Source organism: Myripristis murdjan, chromosome 12 (genome assembly GCF_902150065.1).
Source record: "Myripristis murdjan chromosome 12, fMyrMur1.1, whole genome shotgun sequence".
Classification (NCBI taxonomy): domain Eukaryota; kingdom Metazoa; phylum Chordata; class Actinopteri; order Holocentriformes; family Holocentridae; genus Myripristis; species Myripristis murdjan.
The window spans coordinates 23,816,923-23,828,956 of record NC_043991.1 but is presented as its reverse complement, the minus strand read 5'-3'; the positions used below and the strand labels follow the sequence as shown (position 1 = coordinate 23,828,956).

At 38.8% G+C, this 12,034-nt stretch overlaps 1 protein-coding gene across 1 annotated transcript; it reads right to left on the bottom strand.

Annotated features, from left to right (window-relative positions):
• Positions 1-1,939: 1,939 nt before the first annotated feature.
• On the bottom strand, positions 1,940-9,079 carry cplx4a (complexin 4a). The gene is made up of 3 exons (XM_030065988.1): positions 8,724-9,079; positions 5,861-5,948; positions 1,940-3,269 (listed from the first exon to the last, which is right to left on the bottom strand). The coding sequence occupies exons 1-3, from the start codon at positions 8,885-8,887 to the stop codon at positions 3,042-3,044; spliced, it is 480 nt and encodes a 159-aa protein (XP_029921848.1). The 5' UTR covers positions 8,888-9,079; the 3' UTR covers positions 1,940-3,041.
• Positions 9,080-12,034: the final 2,955 nt, after the last annotated feature.

Below are 12,034 nucleotides of genomic sequence, written 5' to 3'. Positions count from 1 at the left end.
GAGGGTGCCATATTGACATTACAGATTGGTGCCTTAACGTATCAGGTTTGCACATTTTAGCTGATAAACGACAATTCCAAATACTTTACATTACAACTGACCATTTCTCCAAAGAATAACTCGCTGTTTTGGATCTTTGATTTTTTTTTTTTTTTTTTTTTTTTTAACCTTCCTGGCAGCCATTTATTGCCATTCATTCCAGTGCTCTGCAAAACTTGCAGAGACATCAAACTGGCTTGAGACAGATTCATAAGACAGATTCATAAGCAATGAACATCCTGCATGGGTTTACTTCTGTCAAAGTTATCACTGCATGGTAATGTAGTTGAACGGCCACAATGATTTGCATGTCTTCTGGTTCACTGCCAAAAAACACTGCATTCAAAGCTATTTGGTGCGAAAATCAACCCTGCTTCATTTGTTTGTTGCTATTTGCTATTTGTTATAGTATTTAGTGTTGCTAACTAACAAATAGGACATTCATTTTTCAGGTGCATGCAAATACACTATTACTGTCTGTGGCACTCAGAAGCCTAGACAACATAATGTACGTCTCTGTCAGGAAATAGTTCCTAAAAAATACTGTTTCATTGCCTGTAAACCTAGGAACAAGGTTAACAATCTGGCTTGTGGTAATGTAGGATATGTGTGCAGTATAGAAAATGTGATAAAACAGCAGGATAAAACATACAAAAACACTGGTAAGGGCCTTTACATTATTATCGCCCTCTATTGGTGACCTGTAGGAAGTGCAACAATAAGGAGAGCGTCCTCTGTGTGTTAGTGGTCTCAGTGCTGAGCGCTGGCAAAGTCATCACTGACTCACTGGAAGTGATCAGCATCCCACAGCTATATCATATCGGCATTATTTTCTGCAATGGGCCAGTTCAAAGCTGAATTATTGACCCTTTAATTCCAAGTTAAACTGTCTCACATTCATTTTTGAAAAATCAAAAAAGAAACAGCCGAGTGTTTTTCTCAGACTTTTCAAATACGTCTTGCGTGGTGATTTTTTGATTCCTTTGTTCCTGAAGTGAAGAGGGACATTGTAAGGCAGTGACAGTAACCTTGCTCGGCACCACAGCTCCTATGGAACAGTCACAAAAGGAATGCAGAAGAAAAACTACGAATTATGCAAGAGCAGTATATTGGTTTATGAGATTTCAGATATTGAGTTAGATTTAAATTTGTGCTGTGATACCCTCATTTGCAGGGAGACACACACACACACACACACACACACTCAGAGAGAGAGAGAGAGAGAGAGAGAGAGAGAGAGGGCACAGGCTGACAACCTTGGCTGTGCTGATCCTATTAGCCAGTAATCTCCAAATCTTACAAATCCACAGCCCTTTAAACTTGGGTTGAACTGAAACTCCAAACACTGAAGATCCTTCCTTCCCCCCTTCTGCTTAATCATCTCTAACATGTGTTTGAATAATGCCCAATTAAATTAACACCCATTTCTTTGTTCACTTTACCAGCCCTCTGTGCAGGACTTCAGCTGCCAATAAGCTTTATGTGTGATGGCTGTGCAACACAAGTTTCTCTGAATTTTCAGTTCAGGTGAAGTTTTCACTCAAATGTCACCAATAATTGTGTAATTGTGTAAGATTGACAGATAAGTGCGTTATCCAGGATGTTGTTCATAATAAACACTGATGAAGGTTTTTACGGCTGAAAAACGTCTGATGATATATGTCAAGAGGTAAATACCTTGAGTGTGGCCTGTTTGTTACCTCCTCCTATTTTCTGAACATGATTGCACACACACACACACTCACACACACACACACACACACACACATATGAATATAAGTAATGATAACAGAGTTGCACGTTAAGCTTACTAAAGACAAATAAAAGCCTGAAGCAACATGTTTGTGGAGAAGACACATATGATTAATAGCAACATCATAACACAAACTGACAAACTGAATGTATTCAGTAGACAACTTTATTTTAACAATCCATTTATATTCTCAGTTTGAAGTACTTCCATTTATTTTATCAGTATTTATGTCCTGTTTATTTTTTCTTTATGGAATATGGGTGTCCAGTATTTCCAAATTCTCATTTGTGCAAATCTGCAAATACGTAATCTCTGTCTGAGTCAACTGTCGTGTAAAAGATGTGTGGAGTCGTCTGCAAAACATGTACACATTTTATTGACAATTGCTGGAAGTGAAACCATGTGTGGACTGTCAGTCTTGTAATAACATAGAAAGAAAAAAAAACATCTAATAAATATCATCATTTTTTTCAGACACGACATACAAAAACCCTAGAATAACATCAACAAATCAAAAGGAGAGAGGAGAGAGGGCTATTGAAACAAGTAACTTAGACGGGATCATGTGTTTTTTGTTTTTTTTTCTCTTTTACCGGGGCTTGCTTTTAAAAACCGTGTTTATTGTTTCTGAATGAGCGACTCACTTTTACAAGACTGAACTGTCTCACTTTCAAAAAAAAAAAAAGAAAAAGAAAAGAAAAAAGCAAATATACATTTTGTGCATTCTGACCGTATGAGAGAGCTGTGGAGAGAAATCAACAATATGCCTCGGCTAGGAATGTCCCGGGAAAATCAGGCCTGGCGCTCTGTGAACGGGATCACTTCTCTAACAGAAATGGCCATGAGGGAGTGACGGGGCACCCAGGATGTGATTCACTTGTGAAACTGTTAGAAGATTGCCATGATAAGCTGTAAATTACTTTCCAAATACAGTAACAGAGAAGCAGCCGCACCCTCTGTGGGAGTAGATGCAATGTGTCAGCAATAATCTTATAATGCTTTAGTGCAGCAGTGCTAAAGGTTTTGCAGCAGGATGATTATTTGCCTTTTTAAGTGTTTATGATGAAAGTAAATACCTTGGTAGGCATGCTATCTGAATCCCAGCCTTTTTTTTTTTTTATTTTATTTTTATTTTAACACATCGTGGCCTGTACGTTCCCAGAAAGGGTTGGAATTGTGTGTTTTCTTTGTGTTACATCCCCTTTCCTTTCTTTTCCTTCTGCATTAGCTGGACACCGCCTCTGCCCGCTCACATGACGCTGCACTTCTCCTCCGCCTTGCTCTTCAGCTCGGTGACGGTGGCTGAGGCCTTCTCCTTGAGCTGGTCCATGTCCATGTTCTGCAAGTTCTGTATCTGGCCCATGATGGAGTCCTTGCCCTCCTCCTCTGTGGCGTCTTCGTCCACCATCTTGAGGAGCTCCTCCGGCACGTCCACGTCATCCCCGGCCATCTCAATCATGTTCTCATCCTGTTCGCTCTGCGGATGACAGCAGGAAAGAAAATTTAGATAGAAAGATATAGCGTCGATTTTTTTTATTGAAAGTCTGGCCTCACTGTGTAATGTTTTCTTTGACTGATAATGTTACTTTTTTACTATGTTATTATTATAATTTTATTGCCACTGCAATATTACTATAATGTTACTTGCAGTACAGTAGTGGCAGCAACAAATACAACTATCACCTCTCCCGGATAGCTAGAAAAGACATCAAATCCATTTTTTAGACGCGAACAGAGAAAGAGAATTTCTAATCATTCAATCTCTGCATCATCTGCATTTATATATATGAATTTGAATTTGCACCAAAATCATAACAAATATGTGCAGAATATAGAACAGTTTTTGTGATTCTTACAGCTGGACTATTGCAGTGAGTTTGTTACTTAGATCACTCTTGTCTAGGTCAAAGAAAAGAATGATGTGTGTTTAAAAAATGAAAATGCAGTTTCTTGGTTTGCATCGTGGGTTAGGGTGGTGTTTTTAACATCTGTAAGTAAGATCTTATGTTTAAAGAGAGTTTTTAATCAAAAAAAAGTCACAGTTTCAAGAGTTATGTGATTTGCCGCTTGCCTTGCCTTCACATTTAAAGAGTTAAATTCAAACGCTGCTGCATGCTGACATCAAGGACAGACTTTTGTTCCCCCTGTTTATCACATGGGTTGTTTATTATGGATAACCTGAATGATCAATTTCCTGAAGTGAACAACTTGAAAGTCTGGCATGAAAGCTTTTGATGGGATTATTGTGCTGTCTGCCTGCTTGGTGATAAAAAAAAAAAAAAAATTCTCATGTCAGCGCTGGTCTCACATTTGACAGACTTTCCGACTGTTGCGGCCATATCACCACTTCACTTTCATTTTGCTGTTGTTGTAACATGGTCTAATCATTTTCCTCACATCAGGCATGGCTGAACTTTGGAGAAAAACAACAACAACAACAACTAAACAACTAATCAACCAATCAACCAATCAACTAAATAAACAAACAAGCAAACAGCCAGATAATTATAGACTCCAGAATCTAGTTTAATCCATGTTCAAGTGATTTTAATTGTACTGAATATTCTTCATTGCATTTTCTAGGTTTTTGTCAAGCAGGGAAGAGTCTTTGTCTGACTCTGCGTCTTCATTTCCTTCAATGACTTTTGACCGTAAACTAATCAGTAAACCTCTGAAAAACAGCCTTTACTGTGACTATTTAAATCCATGGGATTATCTTAGACCAGCCTTAGCCTCTCCGCTCTGAATCTTCTGTAACGTTGCACGAGACCCTAATGCCATTAGACTACCAGCATCAACTTCTCTTTTCTACAGAAATACCTGCCACGTTGGAAACATTCTGTTCGAATCACCCTTAATAAGTGTATTCATGTTCTCGACCTCCACCACGGGTCATATAGATCAGTCAGAGCAGAGCCAGGTAACTTAAGACTTCTTATATCTTTATTTTTCTTTTGGCACTCAAGGTTGCCGTGATGAAAACACACAAACACCCACACGGTATCCTTTGTCATATATCTTTTCAAGCTGGCATTCAGTGCAAAACACCAATTAAGGAAAGTAATTAGATTTATTCATATGTTCCATTGCCATTGTCCTCAAGGAAAAATGTGTGGTTTCATTTTAAAAGGCAATTAGAAAAAAGGAAGTGCGCCCATTGTCTCCAGGAGAAAACAACTGAGTGTCGGTCGAATGCGACCGCGAGAAATACCTGCAGCAACCATGGTTACCACAGCATTCACTTTAATTAAAGTCATGGTATTAGACATCTCACTATTCACAGGCTTTTGTCCTTTTACAGTAAGAAGAAAAAAAAACTTCTTATTCATGACGAGCTCCACCGTTAGACTGATTTATGGGATTTAAAGGATCACTCTCATGAGAGACCCCAGAAAGGTTTAAAACTCCAAACATACCTTTTTTGCTTCTTCCATTGCAGCTAATTATACTTTTCCACAATGTAAGAATCCGTAAAAATCCTGGAATCGACCAGTTTACGTCCACTAGAGTCAATGCGGTCCCTTCTCAAACCCAGTTCACCCGGCCTCACATTCCCTAATGAGCCTTGGACACCTGCTCAGTGGCATTTGGCTTTGTTAAGACTCAAGGTGCAATATGGGACACGTGAAGTCTTCAGGACCTTTATTGAACATCTTGCTCCCTAATCTGCTGGCATGCTTTCCACATCCTGCTGTCCAGTGAGACCTGCCAAGTTTTCCTGCTGAACGGATCAAGCTGACTTCAACTAAGCGTGAAGAAGCTATTTGTTGTTCCTCTCCCTGCCTGCTCAGGCACGGCGAGGTTTAAAAGACACTTAGGTCAGTGATCAGATCTTGAATGTGCTGCTGATCAGCGAAGAGGGGAGTACACAGAAGGCAAATTTCAACACATCATCTGCATTTCAGCTGTTTGTTCTGCAGCTGACTTTGGAGTTAGGATTAAGAATCAGATTCTCTAAACCACACTGCTGCTGTGTTTCAGTGTCAAAGTGTCTGTCATGATACTCATGCCATTAAAGTCACTGAAAAATGTAGCTATACAAATGTTTAAATGTGTCCATATATTTACCTTTGGGAGCCTGTACTTTTCTCTAAGGCACACCCTGAGTGTGGCCCTCTCTGCCTTCTTGTGCAAGAAATCTGCATCTCTTTCCATCCTGAAATACAGAAATAATAAACATTATTAGCACAGTGATATTTGCTGTAAGTCATGAGAACTTCCCAACTAAATACACAATGAAAATTACTGCTTTTAATGCTTTTGCTAAAGAATACAAAGGAACAAGAAAATACAAGAGAGAGCAGTGATCTGGATGTTAATGACATTTGGGTAAACACAAGCCAGCCATGTCTACACAATTAAATCTCAATGTTTTTTCATTGGAGTTATTATGTGCGTTACATTCTTAGTTCTGTATTTATCTATATGGGGCTGAAAAGTGTACATTTTTGGTAAGCAGCAATTTAAAAGATCAGCTCTTGAGCTCTTGTTTGTCAAAGTTTGTTATTTTATTTGTCCATGCATGCATGTGTATAGTGCATGTCACAGACATGGTCATATTCCACATATCATAACCAACATTAATATTATATATCCTCGTGAATCATGCTAGACTATAAGTGAGTGCAAAGTTAGTACATGTCATGGAAATGGAGTTACATGGTAATCCACATTTCATATCATGTAATTTGAAACTTGGTACAGATGTGGACAGATGCTCGATTGTGTTGGATCATCAGTGGAGCATCAGTTTATCAGCGGCTTCTGTTCATTATCAGCTATAAAAATATTGTGTCCTTGTGACTTCTTACAATTTGCTTCTCTCCACACCAACCTTGGAATATATAATAAACATTTTTACAGACATAGAAGGCTTATAAGCAGTGAAACTGAATAAACAACATGGTCATCATTCAACAATGTATTTTCATCACAAAGGCATCAATAACTCTGTGACACTTGGCGTCATTAAAGCAGAGAACCATGTCACATCGTCAGGCTGAGATATTTTGGAAGTAAAGCCATGGGACTCGGTCACGTTTCTTGGAATCTGAAATATATTTTGCAGAGCTGTTTGTGGGTGTGTTGGAAGTGTCTTGTTACCTCTGAAATGAGTTTCATGGGTTTGGGCGGGTCGAAGGATTTAATTTTTAACAGGGTTATTTCACAGAGTTGCAGAGGACACTAAATATAATCCATTATTTAGGCCTTTTATTTACTTAAAACTGTAATCTGTAGCAGTAAACTGTTATGTAATACACAACATTCCTTATTACTTTACCTCCTTTTGATTTATAAAATATGAAAGTTACTCTGTGACTGTATTCTGAGTTACACAAACAAATGATCATGATATAATTATTAGAAATGTCGACATCGCAACACCTATGACAAATCATTATTTCAATACATGTCAAATATTTTTTTTTTAAATCTCTAATCTCAAACTGGGATTCTTTTTTCCCTTTTAAACCTGCTTCAAATCCTATTTAATAAACATGTCTGTAATCCAGTCACTTTTTTTCAGTATGAAAGACTGTATTTTGACTTATTTTCAAGGAGAGACTTAATGCATTTTCCCCTTAGCCAATTAAAGACTGGGATTATTAGGCCGGATTGAGTGAGGTAGATTTGAGACCAGGCCAAGACACCACAGCTTGCTCAGTAGTGAGACAGTAGAGCTGACAACAGTATATCCAAACAGACTGATTGTGTACTTGTGTACATTTTTGAACTTCCAGCATGTAGTACCTCACCTCCTACTCAGTTTATTTTCCAGCACAAATTCTGTGTGCAGCACAAGCTACAGTTGCACATCTGAATACTTGCAGCTGGAAATTACAGTTTTTGCAGGACATTGTCATTTTGCCAACAAATGAATTCATTCCACAAACAGCAGAGTCGAGGCTGGACAAATCTTGTTATGCAATTCATGCTGACTGAGTCTGCTTGGCGGAAAGCAATCTTCTGTGGATTATAAATGTTAAAATTCACATTCGGAAAGGAATGCTTTCCCCACAATTCTCAAAACATAATCAAAGAAAGGTGGACAATGCGATTTGATGATGATGTTGTATTTTCCAGCCAAATCTAAATATATTTTTATATAAAATAGCACTATAATTCATGTTGCACGGTGTACATTTCGTCACTTGAACTTGTATCGCAGTGAAAGGCACTCTGCACAGGAAAAAGTGACCACACCCTTTTGCAGCAGCACTGGTGTGGTGGATGAGACAAAATGACCTGCTGTTCATGTTAAAGGACTTCACTATCTGGCTCTGCTGGATCCTGCATGGATGTCAAAAAACTACAGCAGCAATGATATATTTTTCAAAATATTTTTGAACAGTGAAAACTTAAGTATTAGATTTTATCATGCAAGAATGTGCAAACACTGAAATATAATCTTTAATTAATTGTTTTCTATCACATTACCAAGGATCTGGGAGGCTAGATTGTTTTTTATTATCTTGGGGTAAATATTGCAACATATTGCAACAACAGAGGATTGATGGGAAAATAATATATCAGACTGATCAGTTTGCGTGAGCGTTGGCTTGGCTGGATGTTTCCTAAATTACACAGAACATTCTGGAAAATGATGTGTTGTGGTGGTATATCTGCTCTGACCTTGAGCAACAGAAAATATTGCATTCTCAGTGAAACTTCAACAAAATACAAATGAAAATTTAAATCAAGCCTAGCTGCGATGCAAAAAAAAGTTAAATGCAGATGAAAAAAGAAAAAAATATAATTAAAATTTTTTAAGTAAAATACAAGATCAATTTTAACATAGTTAAAGGTTGTGGTGAAATGGGTATTGGCTGGTCAAGGTCAGATTGGTACACTGCACATTCTGCAGCTCAGCCAGCCTCCACTGGCAAATGGCACCAAAACAAAATGGAGTGCTGTCCGGGTTACTACTTACTTCTCCTCTACCAACTGTTTTTGGTACTCCTCATACTCCTCGCGTGTCATCCCTGCTGCTTTGGCTGGGTCTGAGGGGGTGGCCTCCTCTTCCTTGTCACCTCCACCACCAAGGCCCATTCCTGACAGTGGGTTACCGATCATACTCTTGAGCAAGAAAGCCATCCTTCCTTACGGGAAAATACTTTTACACACAAAAGTGAAGTTGCTCCAATTATGGCACCCTCCGGTTTGGGTCCCTAAGGCTGTCAAATCCAGTGGTAGCTCTCTAGCTAACCTGCTGCTTGCCTGTGTAGCCAAGGACACACTGACGATAAGCATGAGATGAAAAAAAAAAAAAAAAACAACAACACACACACACAGAGAGTTTTGCCTCAGCTATAATCTGGATTAAATCCTCCCTGCTCCACCATGCTAAGAGGCAGATGGCCTGTTTTCTCTCTATTTTTAAAACGTGGAGACTTTTGCTGATGTATTTTTTTGATTAAATGTGTGACATTGTGCATTGTTTTGCAATACTGGGTGCATCACTTTCAAAGTTCACCATAAAAAACGGTTTTGAAGATGAGTTTGTTTCCTCGGCCTGTGACGACACAGACGCTGCTTCCGCCCACTGGTGCTTAATCATATTAGTTAAGTAGGGGCCGGCCCGTGTGCAGCTTCGCCCGCAGATTTCCATTTATACTGCAGAGACGAGGCAGAGCAGGGAGGAGAGCGGGATTACAGGCTTGTTTATCCCCACTGTGGAGCCATCCTTCATTCTGCCATGCTATTGTTCAGTGGGTGAATGACTGACAGGAATATGACAGACAGGGAGGGGACGACTCCAGTTTCATTTCATTTCATTTCAACCCTCCACTATCTGCAAGCTTGATGAAGGGCTTGCAGATTACCTCATTATTCTCAAGCATATTTCAAAAATGCCCAGATGCAGTTGCAACTTGACCAACATCTCTTGCAACTTGACTGAACGCTTAAATGTGTGTCCTCACAAATTTGTCATTTTAAGCAGTTATGCTGTGTGAGTCTCTTTCTGTTAATATTCAATTTTGTATGTTTTTGGGCAAAGGTTATACAGAGCGATACACCTACACTGACAAGACTTAAGTATTTCATCATGTTTTGCCTCCTGAGCCACTGTTTTATGCATTCCTGGGTAAAAACAGTAAAACAGTCCAAAAAAAAAAAAAAAAAAACCCTGCCACATATACTGTAGATTATGGAATGTATTATATCTGTAACTCCATATTAAACTTCATATTCTCAAGTGAGGTAAACAGTTTTTTGTTTACCTCTGTTTCTTTTATCTAAATAATCCCTGGTAAGACTTGAGGGTAGAAACTGTAATTGAATTTTTGTTATTGCCACAAGTCTGTATCACCACTCGATCATGACAAACAGCAGTGAATGCGATTGTCTGCTGAGCTGAACACTGCTCTCATTTTTTTTTCTTTCACAGACAGAGGAGTTGAGGAGCACAGCCAGGTTAAGTGTTTTCAGTGGGCAACAATGGCCCAAATAGGAGTGTGAACGTGACAAAGAGCCCAGACAATACTGCGGCAAGGTTAAACTCCTTCAGATGATCTTATTCACGGCAGTGGTGTGCACAGACTCTGAAAGAGACGGGGACACATTTTCCCTTAGAGGGCATCCTCTAGAATCTAGAAGATGCCCTTTACCAGCAAATCCAGAGACAATCTAGGATGTAGCCTGTCTTGTGGTTCAGTCTGGAGGTGGCTCCCATGTAAGTGCACCATCTTGAGATCAAATCCAAAGAGCACTTTATCTTATCTTTTCTTTCTCTTTTTGTTATGATCTGTATAACAGAGCAGAAATCCTGAAGCAATGAATCTCAAAAGGGTAGTATTAAAAAAAAAAAAATGCAAGGGTCATCCAGGGCATGATGCTGCCCTGCTGAGAATGTTTTCAATATCTGCCTTGAAAAACATATGTGTGTATATATATATATATATATTAATTTTGTACAGTGGCATGTACGTATGTACCCTGTCAAGGGGCAAAATGTAAAAGGCTTGAGCTTCTGCCCTTTCATTGAGATTCATCAGCGATCCCATTCACAAATTAAAGGTATACAATGAAATGCACTATGGAATTAAGCTTTCTGAAATATGAAATATTTTGCTGTATATACTGCAAGATAGCTTCTTTTTCCATCTTCAAAAATAAAAAAAAGTGTTCATGCCAGATTATGCCAGTATGTGATATGTTGTGACAACAGCAACCATCCATCTCTTAATCAGGAATTACACGATGTAAAAATGCTCTACTTCACTGAGTTTACTGTAATGAAGTAACAATAAGTACAGATTAATGATTAATATTTACATAATGAGGAGGTAGGCCACAGGTCTTCCTCAAGGTGCTGCACAATGGAGGACCAAACGTAGCCATTGTAGTTAGTGTTTAAATTACCATCAGAGAGGTGATGAGTGTATCAACTGTGACATAATGATTAAGAGGTATTTTCTATCAGTTAGTAACAGATTATGAAGTAGCCACATAAGTACACTTCTCATTAGTCAAATATAAAGTGCTACCTGAATTATTAGGTTCAGATCTACTTCACTTTAATGGTGACAACCTTAGAAGAAATCTACTTTGAGTTTTTTTGTGAAATTCTACAGTGGGACAAAAACATAGGTTGTGAACTTCCTATGCTGCTGATTCAAATTCATGTGATGTGAAATGTGCCATGCAGACCAGCTCAGCCCAACACAAGAATTTCTGGAGCTGAATAAATAAAACTGAATGTCCAGGGAAGCACTGCAGCGAGTAGCCTCTGTGAAAAGGCCGTAACATGGGGCAGCATCACATGTTGACAGCTCCAAATTGTGCTCAGCGGTAACTGGTTGAACTTCAGAACCCAGGAGTCACTGTGTGGTGACATGAGTTGGCTACACACAGCAGCCACACTCAATGGGTCCAGCTTTCTCTGGGTGGAGTGATCACTCGTTGCTGTTTCGGAGACAGGCTTTGATTGAGCACACAAGACATTTTTAGGCAGACATGTTTTTATCTCCAGTGACCGTACCTGACATCAGAACAAAGCAAATCTATGGCATCTCCACTGAGGAAGACACAAGGGCCTAGCCATCATTTCAAAAATGAGGAAGGAGGAATAGCCAGAACTTATCATTATTATTTTTTAGCATTAAATTAAATCAACAAGTTTGTGTCACTTTCATTATGTATATATTAACCCTTAGAAACCCAGGAGACTGCGGGTGGACCTTCTGAAGAAAAATTAATTTCCTTTCTTTCTTTTTTTTTGAGGGATTTTTTCTTGTCTTT

Bases quoted from the DNA above. Each gene is read 5' to 3' on its own strand.
- cplx4a (XM_030065988.1), bottom strand. From the start codon at position 8,887: ATGGCTTTCTTGCTCAAGAGTATGATCGGTAACCCACTGTCAGGAATG. The intron at 5,949-8,723 runs GTAAGTAGTAAC...TCTGTATTTCAG, and splicing joins AAACAGTTGGTAGAGGAGAA to GATGGAAAGAGATGCAGATT. The intron at 3,270-5,860 runs GTAAATATATGG...TGTCATCCGCAG, and splicing joins AAAAGTACAGGCTCCCAAAG to AGCGAACAGGATGAGAACAT.